Here is a 27,222-nt window from a genome sequence, read left to right as displayed (position 1 = left end):
AGGGAATTAAAGAGGGACGCTTGACCGCGACACGAGCATAGCGCGCAGATTAATTAATTGATTCCGAGCACCGTTGGTTTGTTGACACAACGGCTTAGTGGAAATAATTAATTAACTCTGAACAGCCGCGCGCGGCGAGTCAAACAATATTACGTAATCCGTGCGGTTAGGACGCACGAGTGGAGGTGGAGGGGGCAGACGTCGGCTCCCACCCGCTCGCGGAGAGTGTGGAGGGGGAGATCAGCCCCCACCTAATGGGGAGTGATGAGCACCAGCACGTTTTGTCTCTCCAGTGGTGACATTGGCACGCTTCTTTGGCAAGTCGTTTAGGGCGAAGTCGACTTGGGGGAGTCCCAGGTCACACTGGATTACAATTGCTGTTGGCGATGTGCTTCACCTCGACCGTCATCAATACAAAGGCAAAGATCCCCATATAGCCTTAATATGCTGTTGTGGCAAGTGCTGTAAGTTGAAGGCCGGAAAGGCACACGACGGGGTAGGTGGCCGCCTTTGTCTCCCTAATGGCGATGTTTACACAGCGCAACTACCATCACCGACACCACCACTGCAACCATCACCAATCAAATCACTACCAGAAACACCACCACCAATATAACCAATACCACCACCGCCATCATCAGCATTACCAAACAAAGACAAAGGTTCCCCCTATAGCCTGAGCAGACAGTTGGGGCAAGTGCTGTTAGCGAGCACCTAGAAAGGCCGGCACGGCATACGAGGGGGTGGGTGGCCAGCACCAAGCCCGGCCGCCTTTGTCTCCCCAGTGGCGATGTTTACACACCCCACCAGGTACTCATTTGAGGCTGAGACGACCTAGGGGAGGCCCATGACCGGTTCACACAATCGTCACCGGTGTTGGCCGTGAGCGGGAATCGAACTCGGGTCACAGGGTTCGTAGCGCAGCGCGCTGACCGCTACACCACCGCGCGCACCAGCACCACAAACACCACAACCATTACCACGACGAGCATCTCCGCCACGATTATTACCATGACTCTAACCACCGCCATCATTACCACCACGACACACACCAGTATGAGCATTATTATCAAAGCCAGCATCGACACCACCATTACCATTTTACAATAATCACCAATACCACCACCATAAAACACCACGACCACCACCCTCACCACGATCGGTCATCGCGACCACCAACAACCACGACTACAACCATCACAACTACCACCAATACAATGACCACCACCACCAAACACGAGCACCATCGCTCCAGCTACACTACGAGCATCCCCATACCCGAACAACACCACGGCACACAACCATCAACCGCCATTCCCTATCACTAACCACAACCACCACAGCCACCACAACCACCACAGCCACCACAACCACCACAACCACAGCTCATGGGGCTCTCGCAGCGCGCACGGGGCGGGTACCAACAACATCATCAGCAACATCATCAGCAGCAGGAGCAACAAGTTCGCTTCCGAGCAAGGAGCGCGTCATTTCTCAATAGCCTCATGCATCATGAATGAGGAGGGAGTGCCAGGGCGTTGCTGCCCGCCAATGGAGCTGCGCTGCTGGGAAACACACCCCAACAGCCCTGGAAGGGAGCTTTTTTTTGTTGCTGCTGCTGCTGCTGTTGCCCGGTGGTGCTTAGCGCAGGCTGTCATCGACTTGAAAGGGCGGTGTTAGACTTGTGCCACTCGCTGCTTGACTACCCAACCACCAGCATTACCTGCCACTCGCTCGCGTGGTTGAAGGTTTGTGTGTGTGTGCGTGTGCGCGTTGAGCAAGCCCAACCGTGAGATGAAAAGTCGTCTTCTCTGAGAAGTGTCGCGGATGAGACGGAGGCAGCGTCGCGGGCAGGTTGTGAGATAGCCAGGTGAGGCGAGCCAGGAGGCGAGAGTGATTTGAGTTGCGGTGAGTGAGTAACCCAGCCAGCGAGTGAAGAGTGAGTGATGAGCGGAGGAATGTGGCAACGGCGCTTGGCTCGGGGAGGCATTGATATAAAAAAAACTAACAGAAGCAGCAGCAGCAACGTTATTGTAATAGACGACGTTTCGAGCAATAACCCTTCATTTGCCTATTATGTGTATATTAGTTTTTTTTATAACAGTGGTATTGAGGAATGTGTTTATTTTTTGTAAACTTTTGCTTATGCACAAATTCAACGCAGTACTGTAATCATCGTCGTCATCTGTCGTGTTCTATCCACTGCTGTGTGAATACGGTCCCTTGCGGTGGCGCCACGCTTCAATCCGTCTCGCTCCTCCTTGCACGCGAGCCGATCTCGCCGTCGCTCCATCTCGCGCGGTGGTCGTCACCCCCTGGACGCCTCCTCCCCTCCTTTGCCCGCCACTCCGTCGCCAGCCTCGTCCGCCAGCCATTGGCGTGTCCCTGCCTGCCTGCCTATCTGCCTGCCTGCCTGTCTGTCTGTCTGTATGTCTGCCTGCCCGTCTGTCTACCTGTCTGTCTGTCTGTCTGCCTGTCTGCCTGTCCGTCTACCTGTCTATCTACCTGTCTGTCTGTCTGCCTGTCTGCATATCTGCCTGTCTGCATATCTGCCTGTCTGCCCGTCTGCCCGTCTGTCTGCCTGTCTGCCTGTCCGTCTACCTGTCTGTCTACCTGTATGTCTGCCTGCCCGTCTGTCTACCTGTCTGTTTACGTATCTGTCTGTCTACCTGTCTGTCTACCTGTCTGTCTACCTGTCTGTCTACCTGTCTGTCTACCTGTCTGTCTGTCTACCTGCCTGTCTGCCCAAGCCCCAACGACCGCTCTCAACGGCCACCCCCGAAGTCTCGACCTCGCGTCCGTTCTCCGATCCGCGCGTCCCGTTTCTCTCTCTCGGTGCCCACATCTCCACCGTACCGTTTGTGTCTTTTCAGCTCTTGATGGAATTGTCTTTGGTCAGCGTTCACGCGCCGTCCGATCCATGCCATAGCGGGTGACGTTCACTGATTGAATACGGCTGTTGGTAAGGTGCACATTTGGTATAATGAAAAAAAAGTGTAATGTATATATCAAATTCAAAGTCTCCGACAGCAACTCCAAATCGCTCGTCCCTTTTGCTCACCGCGCGTCTTCGCCACGAGTCAGCCCTCCGCAGAGAGAGAGAGAGACATCCACGCACGCTCACACGACGATCGTCTTTCCAATTGCGTCTTTCCGACAATTATTTTTGTTCATTTTGTTCGGCGGATTTCGCTGTGCGCTACGTGCTGCTTGCGTGTTGTTTACATGAGCGAGTCATACTTTTTTTTAAGAGCTACCATTAATAATGAACACATGCATACGCGGGTGTCGTATTAAGGCTACGCGCGCTCTTTTTTTCTCTCGAGGGATGGCTGCTCCTCGCCGAATCCCGACTCTTCTTGGTTGCGAGCCTCAGATCGGTCTCTCGCGTCGAGTTGTTTGGTCAGTTCCATTTTTCAAGAAGTCCCCCGTTGCTTTTCTTCCTGTGCGAGTCTCATCCCCTCGTATCTGCGCGGTGCGGTTTCTCCGGCCACTGACCACGTGAAGCGAAGCACACTTTGAGCGATGTTGGTCAAACATCCCGATGTAGCAGGACCCTCCTAGGAAGAGCCCTGAGACTCCGTGAGGCTTTCTAAGATGAGCATAACTCTTCGCGAATTCCGCGGAATATAAGACGCCCTCCTCCCCACCACCACCGCCACACTTATTTTAAAAGCAACATTTGAGGGTGCGTATTATTATCCGGTGGCTGCGTGTTTGCGTGTGTGACCAGATTTGGATAACTTTATTGACGCGGGGCACGTGTTTGGGGGTGCGTCTGGTTTTCCCGAGCGTCGTGCTGGTGCCCTATGGCCGAGGAGCGATCCCTTGCGGAGACGTCATCACTATCGTTATCTTAATCATTATCGTTATCTTCATCACTATCGTTATCTTCATCATTAACACCATTACCACCACACCCATCATCGCCCTTATCATCATCATTTTTGTAGAAGGAAATAAATGGCAGCAATTGAAAACCAATCACCAAAACGAACACATTTCGGGGTGCGTCTTACTTTCTGATGCGCGTTAATAATCTGCAGAATGCGTTGTCGGTGTTGCTCGACACGCGACGAGTCACGCGCAATCCCTAGCGAGTTGACGATACTCACATGCGTGGACTATCGTTGGGTCCGTCTCGCAAAGCTGGGTCCGTCGCAGAGACGGACCCAGCTTTCCTGGATTCGTTATTAAGTCGTAACGATGATCAACCAGTGCCGGATTATCCCAGCAGCAAAAGTAGCAACACAAGTAGCTACGGGCCCGCACATTCAAAGGCCCCGCGCTAAATGCTATCAAGCTGTCAATTCCGGTTCAGTGGTTCTGCACTTGCTCTATTACTACAGTACTATACTGCCTTCAACTTTTATGAACGACTGGGTTGTTTAAGGTTAGCGATTTGTCGTATTATCTGACTGTATAGAAAATGAAAACATACAATTACTTTACTATGCAAGTTAAAAATTAGTTTTTTTCATGTGTGTGTTTTTATTTATATAGGGCCCCTTTATAACATCATGCTACAGGCCCCGCACGAGCTTACTCCGGCCCTGTGATCAACAGCTGCGTGTTGATCATCATGGGAGTGTTTGTCCATACTTCACCACGCTGGCCGGCGCAGGTTTGTGAAAGTGTCGGGGGGAGGGAGACGTGGGTGGGTGGGTGGGAAGCCCAAGGCCGGAGTTCAGATACAACTATCGCCACTGACGTCCTTCACCTTGCCCGGGAATCAAACTCAGGCTGCCATACTTCACGACGCCGATCAGTGCAGGTTGGTGAAGTGTGAAGGCAGCATTGGTTCAAATAAGACTCGCCACTGATGTTAGCCGCGGCCAGGAGTTGAATTGAACGCCTGCGTTTCATAACACAGTTTGCCAGCCACTGCGCCACCGCTCCCCCCTTACATTGTCACGTCTCTCATTGTTACAGGAGTCTAGAGTTTGTCCTGAACACGTAATTAAACGTAAAGGCGGCCAGGTAGATTTATAATCCAGCATTCACTGATTGACTCCAAGACAAGACAAAGAGCCCCCCCCCCCCCCTGTATAGCCTTCACGGACGGGTGGGTCAAGTGCTGTTAGCGAGCACCTTTGAAGGCCGGCACGGCACACGAAGGCAGATGGGTACACAGCACCACGCCCGACACAACGCACCTGATTCTTATTTGAGGCCGAGTCGAACTAGTGGAGGTCCAGGATCGGCTCAGATAATCGTCACTGGTAATGGCCGTGAACGGGAATCGAACTCGGGTGACCGGGTTCACTACAGTCGTTTCCTTATCGCTCTTCTGTCGCTACTACCGTGGTGACCTGTTCCCGTGAATGTCACCGATGGATTCCTCCACGCGTGTTGATGACTCGAGACAGTCTACTAGACTGTCTCGCACACATCGTTCTGTGGACTTCTGGTTAACGGAATCATCTTCGTGTAAGTGTGATCGCGTTTCTACCGGACTGTTTCGTCTCTGCCACACCGTTATAACAAACAAAACAACTGCAGGTCACAACACAACAAAGACAAAGATCCCCCGCGTAGCCTGTAACAGACAGTTGGGGCAAGTGCTGTTAGCGAGCACCTATGAAGGCCGGCACGGGCACACGAGGGGGTGGGGTGGCCAGCACCACGCCCGACCGCCTTTGTCTCCTCAGTGGCGATGTTTACACACCGCACCGCGTACTCATTTGAAGCTGAGTCGACCTAGGGGAGGGCTATAACCGGTTAAGATAAACGTCACCGGTGTTGTTCGCGAGCGGGAATCGAACCCGGGTCGCGAGGTTCGTTGCGCAGCGCGCTAACCGCTGCACCACCGCTCACCCACTGACTCACCTCACTCACCTACCACACCGCAGGTAACCTCACCTCTGTATCTGCTTATCCCTCGCACTGCTCCACTTTGTAATTCCCTCCCAGCGTCTCTTTACCCAAAACTATTCGAACAATAACCTCGCTGACTCTCGCGAAACCGCGTCACACTCTTAAATTATACTTCAAGTACCGTTTTTTTCCGATCGCTTAACGCGTTGGGACTTTGGACCCGTGCCAAGGAATCGTGATTTTTTTTAAATATATATTTGTTTTAAAGACGCGCACAAATAGGAAGGTGCCTTTTCTATATTTATTGTTTTGCAGGAAACAATTAAAAGATAAATGATCGCACAGGCCCACGCCGTGTTGTGCTGACACGTTGCGTTTTTGTTACACGATCGACATGGAGCCATCATCACTCGCAAAGACGAAAGCTCGAGGCTGTCTGTCACACCTGCTGTCACCAATACCTTCACAACAGTTTCACTTCACCAACGCCCAGAATCAGACAGTGCACAGTTTCAAAATAAAAGTTGCAACTCTCCCGTAGCGCGTTTGGTCTGCACGTGTCGCTCAACACCCTTGGACAACAGTAGCACACCCTTGCAAACTATATGTTCCATTCTAGATTTGAAGCTTTCGTGACTGCAATGATTCATACTCTTTGTTTTTTTTTTCGGTAAAGTCACGTAGGTAAAGTAAAATAAATGAAAACTTAATTAAATCACGACGTTTTGGAGGAAACACAAGCTTCCGTCTTCAGGTGGAAACCGTCACAGCAAAATTGTTGTATGAAGTGAAGAGAGCTCTAAGAGACCCGACATTATATACAGGTTAAATTGAGCAATCATTGGAAAGATGTCATCAACCAAGTCAAACTATAGCCCTCCCCTAGGTCGACTTTAGCTGCCTTATAATTGACATTTCTTCCAGTTGGTCGCGCTCGTTTTCGACAACCGCTCGCCATCGCCTTTCCGTCCCCCTAACCCCCTGCAGCATAACAAAAGGCGGCTTAACTTAGCTCCCCCACAGCTCTTCCTGGCTCCCCCCCCTTAACCTGTATATAATCTCGGGTCTCTTAGAGCTCTCTTCACTTGATACAGCTATTTTGCTGTGACGGTTTCCACCTGAAGACGGAAGCTTGTGTTGCCTCCGAAAAGTCGTTATTTAATTTAGTTGGTTTCATTTATTTTATTTAACCTACGTGACTTTACCGAAAAAAAAAACAAAGGATATGTTCCATCTCGTGGTATTCGTAATATATTTAGCTTCATGAAAACTCTCCTTTACTGCGTCCTCAAATCCCTAATCTCCCATTAAACTCCACGTGGTGCAAAATGTTTCCTTCTGTCAGACTCCTCACCCACAACCGTAACCAAGACCACGTGTCTCCAGTAACCCCAATCACTCCACTGCGTTTCAATCCAATCTTGGAGTCATTTCAAGATGGTATTCGCCCTTCTCAAAGATGCTCCGTGAACTCGCTCCTACCTACATTTTCCCCTCGTCTCAAAATACTCGCCTCCACGCACCCTCCACCCTCTCTCTTCACTCTACTCCCCTCCAGGCGCTCACCTACATCTCCCCTCTCTCGTCTCACCCAACTCCCCTTCACGCACTCTCCTCTCCGCTCAGTAGAGGTAGACCACCAATTTTCCTTTGCTGCACCCAAGAGTCTGGAATTCACTTCCCCCAGCCTCAAGCCCTTCCTTTTTTTCCCATCTCCATGTGACTGCCTCCCTCCCCCTCTCTAAAAGTGAATAAATGAGTCCACTGTGTCTGATGACGCATTTCGACGCCGCGTCTGTAAATCGCAAGCTGCAATGCGAATGCAAAGCGCACCCCGCGGGTCACCCCGTGGGTCACCCCGTGCGGGAAGTCCTCTGACTCTTTGAAAACGTCGCGTGCGTACTGTGGGTAGACGTTTAATAGCGTCGCGTGATTTCACCGTTCCCTCTTTTCAACTGCAGAGTCTCATTGTTATTCGACGGATCTCTTTAATGCAATACAGCGCCTCGCTTTGCTTGGCAGATCGTTTGTGGCGGGACCGGTTCCCGCAGGCGCGTGAGGTTGCTTATTGGCGGCGTCAGGCTGATGGGAGCGACCAATGCAGAGATCCTAAATAGCCCAATAGCTACAGCTGATGACGGGAAATTGATAGCAGCCTGTGAATTCTAAAGAGGTAAACCACGTTGGCTGGGGAGGCTTATAACCAAGTTATATTTGTTATTTGCATCATTCTTATCGAGCCGTAATATCGCGAAGGCGCTGTGTATCAACATACACGTGTAGCCTGCAGTAGATTCACGGTTGTTCTGTCACCACTACGCTCGGTTGTTCTGGGAAAGCCTCGCTGGGAGTATCAAGTCTTATTTTCAGTATGGTCCTGCCACGTGCTCGCAGTCGGGTGCGATGTTGCTGCGATGTTGCTGCTGCTGCTGCGTGTTTCCCATTGAGTATATTTATAGGTATTTATTCTAGCTTTGGGATGGTTTGGCGAATACCAGTTATAGTACATGCTTTTTTCTTTAGCGAAGTTGCGATGTGGCTCCAACCAGTTGAGTTAATGATGTATGACCGGGGCGACTTCTGCCAACCACGGTTAGGCCTGGGTGACCACAATTCATTTAAACCACAAGGTCGTCAATGGCCTGCAGAGAAAATAAATGTTTTAATGTCCTCCTACCCACCTCCAAATAGCACGGTCGGCTTCGTACGGTGCGAAATAAGTTCAACGTACACACGTACATGCTGCCACGTCGATGCGTCCCGCCTCCACCAACCCGCGCGGACCAGCCTGGTGAAGTATGGTCAAAAATAACCCACGACCCGCGCAGGGGAGTTTCTGATTTGACACAATTGACGCTTCCCTGGGCACAGTACAGTGATTACTTTCATTACCGTATTCCCCGGTGTATAAGGCAATTCAAAATGTAAGACGCACCTCGCAACTTGTGGCCCATGTCATTAACAAAATACAAATTTGGATTATAAGACGCACCACAAAATTGGAGGCGCGGTGGGGGGGGGCGTTAGATAATCCTGAGAATACGGTTGTACTTACACCAAAGACAAATATCCCCCGTATAGCGTTGGGTCAAGTGCTATTAGCGAGGAGTAGCACCTATGAAGGCCGGAACGTTACTCGAGGGGGATGAGTGGCGAGCACCACCCTCGGCCGCCTTTGTCTTCCTCGTGGCGATGTTTTTCCACACCGCACCAGGTACTCATTCGAGGCCGAGTCAACCTAAGGGGAGGTCCAGGACCGGTTCAGATAATCGCCACTGGTGTTGGTGGCCGTGAGCGGGAATTGAACTCGGTTGGGCTTAGTTTGTAGAGCAGCGCGCTAACCGCTGCGCCACCGCTCCCCGTTGTCTTCACGTCCCCCACAGTGACAAAGGAAGGCTATTGTTACCCACACAAAGCCAACGTTGTTCGCCGTTGTCTTGCCTGCCACGATCAAAAAGCAATATAGGAACAACTCAATTCGGTCTCCCCCCCCCCCCGCCACCCCCACATACATATGAGAGATGTTAAACGACAACCGCGAAAAACCGGTAACCGTTTCAGAACTGATCACCGGTTCCAAAAGCGAGGAACCGGTTAACCGTTTCCAGTGGAACGTGGGCGGCGTGGCACCGATGGGGACCTGCGAGCGTTCGCGACGCCAGAGGCCGCCCCACCCCGCCCCGAGTCGCCGCGGGGTGACTCGGGGCGACTCGGGGCGACTCGGGGTGACTCGCGGTGACTCGGGGCGACTCGGGGCGACTCGGGGCGACTCGGGGCGACTCTAGAGAAACCCCTCCAGGAGGGGTATTTGGCCTACTCTTCCACGCTGGCCGTGTTGTGGGAAGGGGCTGGGCGTACGAGATTGGTCATGGAACGGTAGTCGAATGAACGGACGATCCCCCGGGAGGAGACGGAGCGATGAAATCAACTCCGGTGTTGAAGCGACGTGGATTGTGTAATCCACTGCTTTAGTGGAAGCCTCCTCCCCACGCCGTCCTCATCCCTACCGAAGTTTGCCGTCACGTGACAAAGCATGGACTCGCGGAATTGGCCAAACATCCCAGTGCGGGACACTCACGAAACAAAGTCTCGAGACTCTGTGAGTTATTTCCTGTCTATGCACTCGATTACCTGAGTTAGATTCCCAGCCATGTCTGACATCATTGGCGGGCGACAGCTAAACCGGTCCTACAGCACCCACCCCTTCAAAAACCCGCACAGAGAATCGTGGTGAAGTATGGTCAAACAACGACGGACACGACGTGGGAAGATCTTCGTGTAGCAGTAGACTATCTAAGGAATGCACATTATTCCTATTACAGTATGTAGTTATAAGTTAATACGTGCGAATACACACACGTATCAAACATATCAACATTTTGGTCGTCTGCCTCCCTCCCTAATTCCCTGCAAACTATTGCTCCCGACACCGTCACCATCACCACCACCATGCATGTCATCATCATCTCGCATGTCATCGTCATCCATACCTTGTCATCCATACCTTGCACAGCCACTCCTCCATCCTTCCATCCATCCATCTTCCCCGCCGCCTCTCGCAGAACTCCTGAACCCGGAATCCAACCCGAACGGGCCATGTCGTTTCTGAGCGGCGGCGGCGGCGGTGGTGGCCTCGAGTCGGAGCTGCGTTGCTGCGTGTGTCTCCACGTGTTCACGGAGCCAGTCACTTTGCCGTGCGGGCACACCTTCTGCCTCGACTGCGTGGAGGGCTGTTGGGCAGCCACCATCACCCCCTCGTCCTCCTCCTTGCCGGGCGGCACTCCGCGACTCGGCCGCTGGCTGCGCCACCCCGGACGCGGCGCGCACATGTCATGTCCGCAGTGCCGGGCCGAGTTCCCCGTGAAGCCCCCGCTGCGTAAAAACGTGCTGGTGTCGCGCCTCGTGGAGCACCTGGAGGCGGCTCCGTACCAGAAGATCGGGCAGTGCGACACGTGGCCCGGCGGCACCACGGAGGACGCGACGGGAGGCCGCGGGGCCGCCGGCGGCGGTGTCGGCGGTGTGGGCCCCAGGCGATGCTCCCTGCACGGGAAGAAGCTGCGCCTCTTCTGCAGGGACGACCGCGCCTGCGTGTGCACGGCGTGCGCAATCGTGGGCGCGCACTCGAGACATCACGTCACGGACGTGCGCCAGGAGTTCGCTCACCTCGTCGTACGTGATGATGATGATGGGCATGGTGATGGGCATTCGTTTTTGTGTTGTTATTCAAGAGCCCAGAATACAAAGTAGATTCTGAACAGTGGGGGGGGGGGGACGACAGCAAACACCGTGTTAACAAACCCGGAGCGATACACACTCAAGATTAGGGACCGACTGGGAGCGCTGTACAGTGTATGTGAAGGGCATTCATTTCATTGGGCGGTCGTTCATCCGCTGTGTGGTCCTCCCCGCTTGCTGTGCTACAAGCAAGGCAGGTAAACGCTCTCACGGTCCCATGGAACTCGGTGGGGGGAGGGGGGCGCTCTCAAATGATATTTACGGGTGCATGAAATGCCAGCTGCTGTTCAGATTCTAGTAATCAATCGTGGCTAATTAACGTAAGCCAATTAATCTCTCTCATCTACGCTGCCTATCTCATCTGCCATCTCACTGGCATCATATAGATTGAAAGGGCCCCTTCCCCAATTCGTTTTTCTTCATATACAGAGCCTTCGATGAGCACAGGGTGCGTGGATACCTGGGCAGTGGGCGTGGCTACCTGGGCAGTGGACGACGCAACCTGGGCAGTGGGCGTGGCTACCTGGGCAGTGGACGACGCTACCTGGGCAGTGGGCGTGGCTACCTGGGCAGTGAACGACGCTACCTGGGCAGTGGGCGTGGCTACCTGGGCAGTGGACGACGCTACCTGGGCAGTGGGCGTGGCTACCTGGGCAGTGGACGACGCTACCTGGGCAGTGGGCGGCGCTACCTGGGCAGTGGGCGTGGCCATGAGCAGTTGGCAGCGTGGTAGGGCGTTGGGATCCGCTCGCCTAAAACGCGGAAGAAAGCCAATGAGCGTCAAAGGGCGGCCTAATATGGGTGCTTTTTGATCTACCAATTATGTGACAGGAATCACTTCACCGTTAAATGTTTTTATTCAAAATGTCACAGCTTGATCCATGCTCGAGCACTTCTCGTGAAAAAATTGGTCGATTCCCGTCCCAGTATTCCTTTAATATATGGATACAGCCACGCCCAATGACTCCATACATGGGCCTAAAACATGAACATCATTTATCATTCATTCTGTCGAGGATTCATTTTATCCTGCTGCACCGCGCGGTGCTAGTGGATGAATGGGCGTGGTCATGTAAAAGTAGGCGTGGTCATGTAAAAGTAGGCGGTGGCGACAGACGGGCAGGGGCTGCCACCTTCACCATGTGACCCTCACCGCTCACCAATCATAAACTCACATGAGCCTCACCGCTCATCCGTTTATAGTTTACACAATGTCACGTATTTGTTTTGTTTACCGTGTGTCTCCACCGACTGATGTACAAAAGGATTTCTACAAAGAGAAGTTGAAGAGGCTGAGAGCGAGACGCGGAGAGACAGAGGACGCGATCCGGCGCACCCGGGAGCTCTTCACCGTGGTGGAGGTGAGAGCGCACGTGTGGGACGAGAGGAGCGGTGGCGCGGTGGTTAGCGCACCACACCGCCAATCCGACGAGTGCTGTCCGAACCGCTCCTGAGTGCCTGGTGCCCGTGTGTGTGAGCGTCGGCACTTGGGGGAGACAAAGGCGATCGGGAGGGGGTGTGCACCTGCACGTGTCAAACACAAACCAACAACGTAGATAGGTTCAGAGAAAATAACCAAAAACTAAGACGTTTCGATATGAATTCCTGCAGTCACGAAAGCTTTAAGTCAAGATACAAACCAACAAATAATCAAACCGTGCACGCGAATTTCAATCTCATCCCATCCATTGGATCTGCGGCGTTTCTCTTTTTCCCTTCATGAGGTTGACTTTTCTAAACTTTAATCATGAACTGGTTCTGGCCCTCGTGCGGGCTCGACTGACATCAGAAAGCGAATATGACATTTGGTTTGCGTGCCACAGGGCCAGCATTAACGCAGTTCGTCTGACTGTTGGCTTCACGTGCATTTATCGCTTAAAAATGTTTCAAGCCGTGACATTTGGCCCCGCACCCACGTAGTCATGAACAAAAAATGCCCTTTTCTTTAAAACTGTTAAACGGTTTCGGAAAGACGCATCATCCAGCATCCCATTAAAATACCACCCTCGCCCCGTCGATTTAAGTAAGCACTTGCATAATGTTCTGAAGAGTTAGTCGATTGGCAGGTCGCCTTTGGAGGGGTGAAGTGTGGGTACCACGTCCAGCATGGAGGACTAGGCCAAAGTGCCCTGTCAAAGGGGCTCCCTAGAGCACTCTTGTGGCGAGACCTTCCGCCGGGAGTGGCGTGAATGAGTGAGGAACGAGAATGAGTGAGGAACGAGAATGAGTGAGGAGCGTGAATGAGTGAGGAACGTGAATGAGTGAGGAGCGTGAATGAGTGAGGAACGTGAATGAGTGAGGAGCGTGAATGAGTGAGGAACGTGAATGAGTGAGGAACGAGAATGAGTGAGGAACGAGCGCGGGCGCGAGGTGGATTTTGACATCGCGTGACCGTAACGAGGGAGCCTTCATCCAGCAGTGGATAGATCATAGTGGATAATGATGATGCACGCATGTACCTGCGTGTATGTTGCATTTTGCGCGCGCGTGTGTAGGTCGCGCGTGTGTGTAAATGAGTGCCTGGTGCGGTGTGTAGTAAACATCGTCACTCGTGAGACAGAGGGGTTAGGGCGTGGCGCTGGCCACCCACCCTCTCGTGTGCCCTGCCGGCCTTCAAAGATGCTCGCTAACTGCACTTGCCCCAAACGTCTGCTTTAGGCTATGCGGGGGATCTTTGTCTTTGTAGGTCGACTCAGTCTCAATTGAGTACCTGGTGCAGTGTGCGGTAAACATCGTCACTCGTGAGACAAATGCGACCGGGCGTAGCGCTGGCCAACCCACCGCTTCACGCACTGTCCCGGCCTTTCATAGGTGCACCGCCTGCCCCAACAGTCTGTTCAAGGCTACACGTGCGGTAGCGGGAGGACCACACCTTGGCCTCTGTTTGCGTGCGCAGCAGGCAAGCGGCGCCCTGCAGGCCGGCTGCCGGAGGGCCTTCTCCCGCATGAGGCGTCTCCTGGCGGCGGACGAGGCGGCGGCTCTGCGCTTCTTCCGCGGCGAGGAGAAGCGCGCGCTGGGTGGGGTGCGCCGGGCCGAGTGGCGCCTCCGGGCACAGGCGGACGCCCTGGACAAGGCTCAGCTGGAGGTGTCCAGGCTGCTTCAAATCGCCGACCCCTTCGAATTTGTGCAGGCGAGCGGCAGAGATCAGAGAACTATTTTTATTTACTTTACGAGCGAAGGCCCGCTGAGCTATGGCGCTCTTATCCAGAAGTGCCCTGGCCACAAATGATAGATCAACGAAGTGGCCTATCGTGTGGAAACTTATAGCAGCCAAATGCTTTGAACGCACGTTGATTCTAAATGTGGAGGGAAAAACCGGAGGACCCAGAGAAAAATCCACGTGGCCATGGGGAGAACATACATATTCCAAATTTACAGCAGGTGTCAGGGTCGGGACCAAACCGACGACCTCCTGCATACCAGGCGAGGTAGTTAACATCTCCTAGCCACTGTGGCGCCCTGATCTCACCACCACCGTGCCTCACAAAAAAAATACAACAAAGATAAAGATCCCCCGTATTGGCTTAACCAACTGTTGGGGGCAAGTGTCGTTATATTGAAACCCTACGAAGGGCGGCGACAGCACACGAGAAGGTGGGTGACCGACGCCACACCCGCTTTGCCTTTGTCTCCCAAATGATGACGTCACGTACTGAACCAGGTGCTCATCTAAGGTTGAGTCGTCCCAGGAGAGGCCCAGAACAGCTACAAATATTACCACCTTTATTGGTCGTGAGTAGGAATCGAGCACCGGGTAGCTGAGTTTCGTTGCGCAGTGCGCTAACCACTGGGCCACCGCTCCCCACGCCATCCACACACCCTCGACCCTGCCACCGGTCCAAATGAGACGATGCTAATCTCTTGAGTTCTCTCCTCGTCAAACAAAATAAACCTGAAACTCGAGGCTTGAACTCGACCCACGATACAATCTCAGCACTTTCTACAATGACACTCGTGGATATTTTAAGTCACGTTTGATATAATTTTGCGTCAAACTAGTACACGTGTCTTAGAAAGGGGGACCTTGCCTCTAATGCATCTTGCAGTTCACCAGCATTGATTCAAGCAAGCCTGCCTCTGCTGATGAAACTGGTCCAAGTTCGCGTGTACGGTACTCAATCAATGCTGTTGAAATTACTAATTCCCAGAGGGTTGTGTCATCGATAGGTTTGCATAGCGAATAGTTGTATCGTATATGGGCACAACAGATACACACGAATCATTTGCTTTAACGTGCCGATTTATGTACGCAGGAGATGCCGCAGAGGGTTTGAAGTGGTAACACGTTGAGGTTGACATCGATGACATGAAGCCAGCCGTCCGTGCTGTCGACTCTTCTGCCCCAGCTCCAGTCCAGGCTCAAGCCCTGATCTTCTGCCCAGGGCCGCCTGCTTCTCGATCAAATAAATCCACCCAGTGTCGCCGCACAGCGTCTTGAGGGGCGGTCTCGTTTCGCCGATATATAATTCAACATTTTATTGCATAAATAAAATAACTTTATTAGTTCTAACCTTTTGCACGTTTTTGTTTTTGTTTCATCCACGCAGGTTCACAGCTGCAGCGTAGAAAGGTACGCGTGTGTGTGTGCGTGTGTGGGAAGGTACGCGCGTGTGTGCGTATAAAGGTACGTGCGTGTGTGTGTGTGTATAAAGGTGCGTGTGTGTGTAGAAAGGTGCGCGTGTGTGTGTAGAAAGGTGCGCGTGTGTGTAGAAAGGTGCGCGTGTGCGTGCGTGTGTGTATAAAGGTGCGTGCGTGTGTGTGTAGAAAGGTGCGCATGTGTGTGTAGAAAGGTACGCGTGTGCGTGTGTGTGTGTATAAAGGTGCGTGCGTGTGTGTGTGTAGAAAGGTACGCGTGTGTGTGTGTGTAGAAAGGTACGCATGTGCATGCGTGTATAAAGGTGCGTGCGTGTGTGTGTGTAGAAAGGTACGCGTGTGTGTGTGTGTAGAAAGGTGCGCGTGTGTGTGTGCGTATAGAGGTACGTGTGTGTGTGTGCTCTTGCATCACTCTCCCCTACCCACACCCCCCCACCAGCCCTCCCCCCCACCAGCCCCCCCCCCCCCCACCCCCTGTGGGTTCATCCGCCCTCTCTTCAAAGGATAATTGGAGGGGTTACTGGGTGACTCCGGAGGCTAATTGTGGCCATCCAATCATCACCCTCCTCCACAGCTCTAACTTACCCGATCCCTTTCCTGGCGAAACTAATCTCGACTTTAGACTTAGAAGTTGCTAGAAACTGAAGCAATGTGTAAGAATAATGCCTCACAACAACGCATATTGACGGCCTTGCATACGATGCCGCTTGTTGCAACAAACAGGGCGTCCATTGTTTAGATGGAGTGCTCTTGCCAATAACGTCTGGCAAGCCAGCTGCATTTGTCTAACAAGTCTGATTCTGCTGATGAGACCCAGAAGGTCGAAACCGGTCCAGAGTCTACGTGCTTGAATGCTGCTGGGTAATAGTGATCCGGAAAGCCGATAGGCGATGGACTTGATGTGGTCACGCTACACGGAGGTCTGGTGATATGCGCTTGACGCGTGATCAACACAAAATAACCCTGAGCGTCGTGGAGAATAATATAAATAAGAAGATGAGTAGACAATTTGTCTCCATATATCTGCCTCTCCAAATGAATAGTTACAAATATAACAACAACCGCCATTCGCCACTAAGTGGCGGTAACGTCACCACGACCTTGCACAGATCTTTCAAGGACAAATATAACACAACCCATCGGACCCACAGCTTTCTGGCTTGCACACAACCTCGATAGCATCGATTCAGTACGAGCAAAGTCTACACGCAGCATTTCATCAGGCTTGCTGCAGTGTAATTGGTTTAATTGTGCCATGGTGGAGAGATGTTAACTACCTCGCCTGGTATACACGAGGTCGTGGGTTAGATCCGGACCCTGACGCCTGCTGTATATTTGGAGTTTTCATGTTCTCCACGTGGTGGCGTGGATTTTTCTCCGGGTCCTCCAGTTTTTCCCTCCACATTTAGAATCAACATGTGTTTAGAGCATTTGGCTGCTATACATTTCCACGTGGTAATCCACTTGGTTAAGCTATCATTTCTGGCCAGGTCGCTTCTGAAAAAAGAGCGACGTAGCTCAGTGGGCCTTACCTGGTCAAATAGAAATAGTTAATCGTTTAGTTTAATTGCGAGACGTATTCGTGATGAGCCCTCTCCTTTGCTCCCCGCTGCAGGGTGGACGCGGCGCTGGGAGCTCCGCTGGAAGTGGACACTGGGGAGGCGCGCTTCAACAAGGTCAAGGTGCGCATCGTGGCCGAGAGGATCAGCACCTTCACGCGCCGGCTGGACGAGTGGCACGGCCTGCGGCCGGTCTTCATGTGTGAGTCGCCACGTTCCTCAACGCTCCCTCCGCTGCCTCGTGTCCGCTGCGACATCGCCTGCGACGGACGAGCCCAGAGGGCGCGGTGACGCCGCGTTCAAAGTTGCGCGCTCGCCGATGTCGCGTGCGACGGCGGCGTCGTCCCGTGCGCCAATCGCGCCGCATCGCCGTCCCGTGCGTCGACGCTCGCCTCAGCAGCGCGAGTCTATACGGGGGAACCTCGATCTTTGCCCGCGTGCGTGCAGATGACAAAGACACGGAGCCGGAACCGGACTCGGCTTTCCGCGAGCCGTCCTCGCCGCCCGCCTTCCCTTCCTCGCCGGGGCCCCCGAAAGATCTCGCCGTGACGCGGCACGACCCCGACCCCGACCCCGACCCCGACCTGGAGGCGGACTTCGCGGGGCCGTCCCGGAGCGCCTCCCCGCGCCGGGTCCCCGCCGCGGCGCCGCCGTCCCCGTTCCCCGGCGGGCGCGTGGCGAGCGCCCTGCGCGGGGTCCGCTCTGGGCGCCACTACGTGGAGGTGGAGGCGTGCGTGAGCACGTCTTGCCGCGTGTGCGTGCACACGGGCGAGGGCCCCGCGGAGCGACGGGAGGGGGCTCCGCAGAGTCCCCTCGGCCCGGCGGACCCCGCTCCCGGGGCGGGGGTCTGCTGCCTCTTGCTGTGGGACGAGACGCAGTTCCTCACGGGCGATCAGCGGCGCCGGCGGCAGCAGCAGCAGCAGCCGCAGCCGCCCCAGCAGAACCCGCAACAGCGGCAGAATCAGCAACAGCAGCAGCAGCAGCAGTTGGTAGAGACTGGACCACTGGGACCTTCGAGCCTTCTCACCATCGGGGTGTACTTGGACTATGAGGGCGGCACCGTGGCCTTCTACAATGGGTACACGATGGCGAGCCTCTACACGCACCACGCTGTCTTCACGCAGCCTGTCAACATCACATTCTCCGCCGGCGAAGACGCGTCTTTTGCCATCGTCTAGCGTAGGTGAGAGGTGAGGGGTCTCGGGCTCAGGGTTCCAGCGCTTCGTGGTCCATCTTTCTCCAGATTTTAAACACAGCAATGGATGGGATGGGTGGGAGAAAATGGAAACGTCTTGACAGAAACGGGAGGATGGACAGAGATGGATGGAATATTTTAATGAAGCATACGGTTGCTAAATCAAGCTGCATGCAGTCGATATTAAGCGGCGATGATGAAGTTCAAGCGAGTGAAGTTGCAAAGGGAAGAAGCTGAAGAGGAAATTAGGTCCCCGAAAATGGGCAAATGAGCAGGAATTGACGTCCCAGGATAATTATTTCAACAGGGAGGGAGACTGTAGCAGTGATTTACTTACAAAATAGCAAAATAACAGCTGGGAATGAGGAACATGGCTAAATCAATGGATGCAATCAATAATAATACTACGAAAAACTAACACTTACAGATGGCGGCATAAGTATGAAGAAAACGAGCCTCATCAGCCACCATCAGTCAAGCATTATTCCAAAGAATATTGAACTCAAAGCAACACGCGAAGCTCTAAATAAAGAAACATGAAGCAAGTTTGTGGAGAAGCGCAGAGCTCCGCAGAGCAGATGTTTAATCTCTGCACCTCGTGTGGAAACATCACGCGGAGTCCGACACCGTGATTCGATCGCTTCGAATCCTTTTGGCAGAGTCTGACAAATAGCACTGCGGATCAACACGGGGCAGCAATAACCTTCCGAAAGCATCACCAGCACGGCAGAAGCCTCCTACTTGAATGTTGTTTGTTGTTGAAACTCGCTGACCTCGTGCCCCTGCTGGGCATCTGTGAAAAATAAGTTTCATAGCTCATCGAATTCCTCCTCTTCCAGTCGAAATAAAGATCCTGAATGTGAGGAGCGCGTCTGCTGGCCAAGTGGCGTGCAGCGGCTCTTGCATGAGATGGCGACGCCCGCTCCGTCTCGCCGGCGCTTACTCGACCCCTATCGAGCGCCCATCGCGGCGAGGTACCGCATGGCGATCGGTGAACCGCAGCGGGGGCGACCTACAAAAGATCCGGAGGAGCCGACATCAACGACTTACGCCGCAACCCCCTCGTCCAAGCACGAGATGGAGACCGGCGGAGAGTCGAGAGACGGCGGCGTGCACGTGCGTGAGTGTGAGTGTGCACGCGCGTGCGTGCGTGTGAGTGAGTGTGCGTGAGTGTGAGTGTGCGTGAGTGTGAGTGTGCGTGAGTGTGAGTGTGCGTGAGTGTGCGCGTGCGTGAGTGTGCGCGTGCGTGAGTGTGCGCGTGTGTGAGTGTGCACGCGCGTGCGTGCGTGAGTGTGCGCGTGTGTGAGTGTGAGTGTGCGTGAGTGTGCACGTGAGTGTGAGTGTGCGTGAGTGTGCGTGAGTGTGCACGTGAGTGTGAGTGTGCGTGAGTGTGCACGTGAGTGTGAGTGTGCGTGAGTGTGCACGTGAGTGTGAGTGTGCGTGAGTGTGCACGTGAGTGTGAGTGTGCGTGAGTGTGCACGTGAGTGTGAGTGTGCGTGAGTGCGCGCACGTGAGTGTGAGTGTGCGTGAGTGTGCACGTGAGTGTGAGTGTGCGTGAGTGCGCGCACGTGTGCGATCGAGGTGCACGCGGCACCATGACGCGGGCGGACGACGAACTCGGGACAAAAACGACATCGTTGAAATACCTCGCATCAAAGGATACGGTCGGTGGGAAGATCTACTGGTTTTAGTTAACATCGTGAGCCTGGAGAGATGCAAACACCTCCATCGTCACCGAAATACATCGTTCCTAGGTGCCCTCTTCGTTATATCTTTCATGCGCGGATTTGAATGGTGGTCATCAACATCAGACACGCAGATTGATGGAGGCGATGGAAAGTCTTTTCTGTTGCAAACGTCCGCATGTCCCCATTCAGGAAACTATCAAAACAAAGAGGTCCGACGAGTAAGGGAAAACGGAGAGGTTGGCGAGCGTGAACGCCTGTTGTCTGTCATTTAAAAAATTAGAAATCTGAATTGGTGTGGGCTTACCACGACATTTGTCAGATCCCAGCCAAGGCCATCGGATAGGGGACGGCCGATGGCAAAAGACAGCGAGACACGCCGGGTAAGAACTGGCTCGATAACATCGCGGCATGGACCGGCCCAACCCGCGAACGTCGATTAATCACTGCCAAGGACAGCACAGGATGGCTGGAGAGATAACGTCCGGTTAATACGGTTGGCTACGCACAACACAGTGAAGACACCGCCATCGCTCGGGTGACGGGATCAGGGGAGAAGAGGACGACGATCGGGCGCGAGCGATGCTGCTCGTTTGGCAAGAGTGAATGGAGGTTGCCAGATTACAGTTATGCAGTGATGACGCAAGAACCGCGTGGGTTAAGACTTTTAAGAAGAAGCTGCTATTGTGTGCAATGTCCATAATCTTCCATCATTAAGGCCACAATCACTACAACATTTTGATTGTGGTAATTAGCATCTTCATTACGGTCCCGACCATCGTGAGCGTGATCGCCATCGCGCTCATCTTGGTCGTCATCGTCATCACGGATATCATAATCATCATCGTTATTGTCAACATACTTGCAACCAGGATTACAGTTTTCAGTTTTTTTAAATTTTGGTATAGCCCTGTGAGCCATTCGGCTCTTGAATCGGGTGCAACCACAACAAACAAAAAAACAAAAGCACGCCCAAGAAAAACATCTTAAAGTGACTATGTGACTATACCATCATCCTTATCGTCAACGCGGTAGTAGTTATAATACTCATCATTCACTATCATCTCAATCACAGTCAGTATGAACATCATGGTCATGATCGGCGGAATAAAATCATCGCAGCAGAGGGGCGCGTGCAAACGTCATCACCCGCCACTGTTTTGGCGGCCCAGCCCGACGTAGCGGATCGAGGCCTCAATTCGTACCTTTACTCTCCCAGAGGGCACTTTAACGCCCCTAATGAGTGGGCTACAACAATGTCTGACGCGCGTGACAGTATAATTTGGGGTGAGATGCCTGATGCGTCAAAACAATCGTTCTGCTTAATCCCGCTGCTGACTTTGAGAGGCTCCAAGCGTAACCTTCGCCGAAGGCTCGCCGTGACTTTATCAACAAAACGGTGACCCGCCCCCTGGCTAATGCCCCCTTCATTCACCCGGGCTATTTTCATCGAGTCAACATTTAAAAGATATTTTTTTTAAATGCACTTAGGGAGGAAGAAACTTGGGCTCCCCATAGAAAAACCATATGAGGGGGCAACACACTGAACGTTCCACACAGATGGATTCAAGAATCCACTGGGCCTACTGCCGTATTTGTGCCCATGTCGCAGCCCAGTTACTTTTTGGTAACTAAAAAATAAAATATATTTTGTTTAGACGGTGGCCATATCAGGTTGTTGGGGACCTTTTTAGTGACCATATCTTATTTTGTTTACACGCGAGGGGCATTTAACATTGCGGGCTCAATGTCCCCCCCCCCGTGCGTTCCTTCAAAGTGACGCAAAAGTGTTCATTTGGCTTTCCCCAGGACGATTTCTGACGATTGATGATTTTTGTTATTTTTTCCATCGACGTGGCTTTACCGAAAGACCCACAGAATGTTTCCCCAAGACGTTCCTCTGCCGTATTTTAGTGGCCACGGCCATTGCGAGACTCGCTGTTATCCCACGACTCTCGCTGTTATCCCACGACTCTCGCGGTTATCCCAAGACTCTCGCGGTTATCCCACGACTCTCGCGGTTATCCCACGACTCTCGCGGTTATCCCACGACGACTCTCGCGGTTATCCCACGACTCTCGCGGTTATCCCAAGACTCTCGCGGTTATCCCACGACTCTCGCGGTTATCCCACGACTCTCGCGGTTATCCCACGACGATTCTCGCGGTTATCCCACGACTCTCGCGGTTATCCCACGACGATTCTCGCGGTTATCCCACGACTCTCGCGGTTATCCCACGACTCTCGCGGTTATCCCACGACTCTCGCGGTTATCCCACGACTCTCGCGGTTATCCCACGACTCTCGCTGTTATCCCACGACTCTCGCGGTTACCCCACGACTCTCGCGGTTATCCCGTTAAACCCGCTCAGCTCGCAGTCCGCGTGACAAAGTAAACCGTAGCATCGCCGCAATGTAATTCATTTGTTTTTCTTTTTTTACAGCACGATAGGAAACAATCGTTTTTCACGACATGACGATTGTCGCAATATTACTTTCGAGTAGCTTTATACAATTTTATTTCACGTGTTTTTAATAGTGTTGTTTCTGTACTCTGCCGTCCTTACAGGAATCCAAAAAATATTACTATATATGTTCTCCATTTCTCTCGACATGAGCCTGCCATATATCTTGCAATTATTGCAATTTAACAATCTGTAGCGGTCATAAATGGACAATGCTGTTACTGTTCACATTTGGAATAATTTAATAAGTAACTATGAAACTGAACATGTGAAATTTGCAACATGCTATCGACAACTGCACGAACTTTTGCAAAACACTCATATCATGGGCAAAAGCTCATTATTTGAAACTTCAATTATCGTGCTAATTGGTTTTCTCATAAATATCCCTGTAATGAGTTTAAAATGTCAATTAAAAATGTAAACAAACTATAAGAAATTTCCCGCACCTCCGATTACCAAGGTTGGTTATGTGCCGTGCGAAAGAAGTTCAACGCACAACAATAATCAGCCCGTAACGGTATTTTGCTAGACCAGGGGCGGGGAACCTTTTTTCTGCCAAGGGCCATTTGGATATTTATACAACATCATTCGCGGGCCATACAAAATTATCAACTTAAAAATTAGCCTGTCATATTTGGTCAAACATTTTTGTGATGGCTGGAACTGCTTCTCTTTGGTGAGGCGTGTGACGATGTTAGCTGGTATTGATGATGTTGTTGCTATTCGCAACTGCTTTTCCAGGTTTGCTCCTAGATTTATTGAATTTCGAGTCCCGCCTGCGGTTACCTTGGCAGAGCCAGACACCAAATGATTTCGCGGGCCTCATACGGCCTGCGGGCCAGACGTTCCCCACCCCCGTGCTAAATGAACGACACGATTACTGGTGACCCGAAAAATAGTCGTGAGACTAAGTCGAGGCTTTTCCTGGGTGAGCACGCGTGACGCTGGACATCCGTGAAAAAGAGCTTTGTAGTTCATCGGATTCCTCCAGTATAAATATTCTGATTCTGGGAATATTATTGTCGTATCCCGGGCAACCCCAGTCAAAGAGCTACTCAAGGCACTGTACCTATAACACAAAACGTGAGTTTATCAAGACTTTGTTCATTTAAACACAATTGTTTTTGTTAATCAATGTGGGCGAGTTTCAATTTCTGGTTTTTCGCGCGGAAGTAAATTGAAGGCATTTAAGCGAGCGTCAACGTAACATTGCATTTGATCGGACGATCATAATAGTTTTTTTGGGTTTGATCACGTAAATATAAATGTGTCGTTAAACCCGCCACCACCCGACACAGCCAACTAGTAATGTTTGTCACGTAAACAGAACATGCCAATTCTTTACTTGTACAGCACACCGGTGTGTTCAAGAGCAAATCCATAACATTTACAATCTGAGTACGACGTTTCGCCAATAATTACAACTAGCTTCATCAGGCGACAGCCTGATTTATGGTGAAGGGTTTAACGACACATTTATGCAATCTAACCAAAAAACACCTGTATTTTGAATATTGGTCAAGAAAGCCTACGTGTTAAACGTTGTTATGTTTGTTTTTTTAAAAATCGTACCCTGAGTTTTCCCATCTCACATGGAGGGCAATCGGTTAACTTCTTAAAATAGTACAACAACAAAATGATAGTTCACATTAATTTCAGCTCAAATACGTGTATTATTAATAGATTAATATGAGAGTCTATACTTAACAACCCTTTGCAAATTCATTGCGAGATGAAGGCCTTTAGAACTGCTTTTTGTGTTTAGTGTTGTCCTTCCCCCGCACCTCCGATTAGCACGGTTGGCTACGTACGGTGCGAAAGAAGTTCAGCATACACACGTTGTGTGCTGTGGGGGTTGTTTGACCATACTTCATGCTACTTGGTGTGGGTTGATGAGCGGGCGTTGGGGTGGGGGGCGCGTGGTAGGCAGCACTGGGTCGGATCTCACTCGCGACCAATGATAGCTGTGGGCCAGGAATCAAACTCTGCCGATGGGGTTTAGGGTGCACAACGCGTTACGCTGACCGCTGCACCACGACCGCACACACATAATAAACAAGACAGGATTTTTGTTTGCTCTTTCTTATTTCACCTGGTGGGTTCAATTAAGATTTATTTGTTTTATAAGCTCGAGTCATTTCTTTTTGAGACATTTAAAGACAACGTCTATATAGCTCTTGTTTGAGCAAAACAAAGTGGGAAGCCCAATTGCCGTAATGGCATTCATGACCGATTCCAAGGCTTAACTTTTTTCATGGAATACTTTTGCGAGGTTCCAAACCACCCACCTACCTCGCTGCCCTATATCGGGAGGTGATGCGACGGGGGAAACATCAATATGACAGAGGTTCGTGCACTCATTGGTGACCAGTCTAAGCCACGTTTGAGAAGCTGGTTTAATCACGGGCGGATGAAAACTGATTTCAAACCCAGCCTCTCTGCGTTGCCGGCTCAATGCAACTGACACAGTTTTTTTTACTGCCGATTCACCCAAACGTCCAGTGCCTTGTGTTTCTTTATGGTACTGCCTTCCATTGTGCTGTTCCACGTCAGAAACAAAACGGTCTAAAAAAATAAAGGCAACATTGACCCATGGAGAGGGTGACTAGACTGTTTGGGAAGTGCAGCATTCTAGCCAAGCGAATCTTAGCCCTGTCCCAAACGAGCCTCCCGTGCAAGCCCTCCCGCCGAACCAACCAACTAGCCACGAGCACTGTGCTAATGCAATTGACCTTAACGCTAACCAGCTAGTCACTAGTACGAGCCATTTCACTGACCCTAACCAACGAGCCACTAGTACTAGCCATTTAGTGACCATAACTAACTCGCTACTAGTACTAGCCATTTCACTGACCCTAACCAACTAGCCACTAGAACTAGCCATTTCACTGACCATAACCAACTAGCCACCAGTACTAGCCACCAGTACTAGCCATTTCACTGACCATAACCAACTAGCCACTAGCCATTTTACTAACCATAACCAACTAGCTACCAGTACTAGCCCTTTCACTCACCCTAGCCAACTAGCCACTAGTTCTAGCCCTTTCACTCACCCTAGCCAACTAGCCACTAGTTCTATCCCTCTCACCGACCCGAGCCTGATGCAACTCACCACGAGTACTGTAATCAACCCCCCCCCCCCTAATCTTATCTCTGGCACTCTGTCAGGATCTCTTTCACAGTTTCTGTTCTCTTTTCAATCTTGGCTCGATGGGCCTTGCCCCGAATAAACTGGCCGACTGAGCTGGACTTGCCGGCGTGTAAACATCACCATTGGGGAGACAAAGGTGGTCGGGCGGTGGTGCTGGACGCACCGCCCTCTCATTTACCATTTCAGACCTTAGTATGTGCAGTGTGTGATCAGGATGTGTGATCGATACGTGTGTGATCGATACGTGTGTGATCAGTACGTGTGTGATCAGTACATATGTGTGATTGGTACGTGTGTGATCAGGATGTGTGATCAGTACGTGTGATCAGTACGTGTGTGATTAGTACGTGTGTGTGATTGGTACGTGTGTGTTCAGGATGTGTGATCAGTACGTGTGTGATCAGGATGTGTGATCAGTACGTGTGTGATCAGGATGTGTGATCAGTACGTGTGTGATCAGTACGTGTGTGATCAGGATGTGTGATCAGGATGTGTGATCAGTACGTGTGATCAGTACGTGTGTGATCAGTACGTGTGTGATCAGGATGTGTGATCAGTACGTGTGTGATCAGTACGTGTGTGATCTGTACGTGTGTGATCAGGATGTGTGATCAGTACGTGTGTGATCGATACGTGTGTGATCAGTACGTGTGTGATCAGTACGTGTGTGATCAGTACGTGTGTGATCAGGATGTGTGATCAGGATGTGTGATCAGTACGTGTGTGATCTGTACGTGTGTGATCAGGATGTGTGATCAGTCATGTGTAATTGGTACGTGTGTGATCAGTACATGTGTGTGATCAGTACATGTGTGTGATCAGTACGTGTGTGATCAGTACGTGTGTGTGATCAGTACGTGTGTGATCGGTACGTGTGTGATCAGGATGTGTGATCAGTACGTGTGTGATCAGTACGTGTGTGTGATCAGTATGTGTGTGATCAGTACGTGTGTGTGATCAGTACGTGTGTGTGATCAGGATGTGTGCGACTGTTGGGCAAAGTGCTGTTAGCGAGCACCTCTGAAGGCTGCCACGGTGTGTCCAGAGAGGCGGGGATGGTTCTTGTGTTTGTGTGGCGGGGATGGTTCTTGTGTTTGTGTGGCGGGGATGTTTCTTGTGTTTGTGTGGCGGTGATGGTTCTTGTGTTTGTGTGGCGAGGATGGTTCTTGTGTTTGTGTGGCGGGGATGGTTCTTGTGTTTGTGTGGCGGGGATGGTTCTTGTGTTTGTGTGGCTTTTGCTTGGCCTCGGTGTTTGGGAGTGGTTGTGATTTACCGAGCGGCTTTCTGAGAAACTGTGCATGTATTAATGTGGTTTACGCAAAGCTGTGGCTGGCTCATCTGTCGCGATTCTCCAGTAACACGGTGTCTTCTGTAGGGATGCCCTGGGGGTGCAGGGGGCGGGTTGACCTCCCCCCACAAAACAACAACAAAGCAGAAAATGCCCCCCCCCGCATCGAATGAATTCAACCGGTTACATCTTGTCCTGAAATATAAATAAAACATTTACATGCGCCGA

At 51.7% G+C, this 27,222-nt stretch overlaps 1 protein-coding gene across 5 annotated transcripts; it reads left to right on the top strand.

Moving 5' to 3' along the window:
• The first annotated feature begins 1,584 nt into the window (after positions 1 to 1,584).
• Positions 1,585 to 27,222, top strand: LOC116945442 (uncharacterized). 5 transcript variants are annotated; one of them, XM_076069472.1, is made up of 7 exons: positions 1,585 to 1,870; positions 10,380 to 10,986; positions 12,318 to 12,413; positions 13,949 to 14,182; positions 15,600 to 15,622; positions 17,261 to 17,406; positions 17,652 to 27,222. In XM_076069472.1, exons 2-7 carry the CDS (start codon positions 10,414 to 10,416, stop codon positions 18,380 to 18,382), a joined length of 1,803 nt encoding a protein of 600 aa, XP_075925587.1. In that variant the 5' UTR covers positions 1,585 to 1,870; positions 10,380 to 10,413; the 3' UTR covers positions 18,383 to 27,222. The 5 variants fall into 5 exon arrangements, with proteins under 5 accessions (XP_075925587.1, XP_075925585.1, XP_075925583.1 ...); XM_076069470.1 differs by having other exon boundaries at positions 1,586 to 1,748; positions 10,331 to 10,986; XM_076069468.1 differs by having other exon boundaries at positions 1,586 to 1,870; positions 10,331 to 10,986.

Source organism: Petromyzon marinus, chromosome 24 (assembly GCF_048934315.1).
Source record: "Petromyzon marinus isolate PM22_M1 ecotype Great Lakes invasive population chromosome 24, UKy_Petmar_22M1.pri1.0, whole genome shotgun sequence".
In the NCBI taxonomy this organism is placed as follows: Eukaryota; Metazoa; Chordata; class Hyperoartia; order Petromyzontiformes; family Petromyzontidae; genus Petromyzon; species Petromyzon marinus.
The sequence above is the reverse complement of the archived record's forward strand: the minus strand, read 5'-3'. Positions and strand labels throughout refer to the sequence as shown.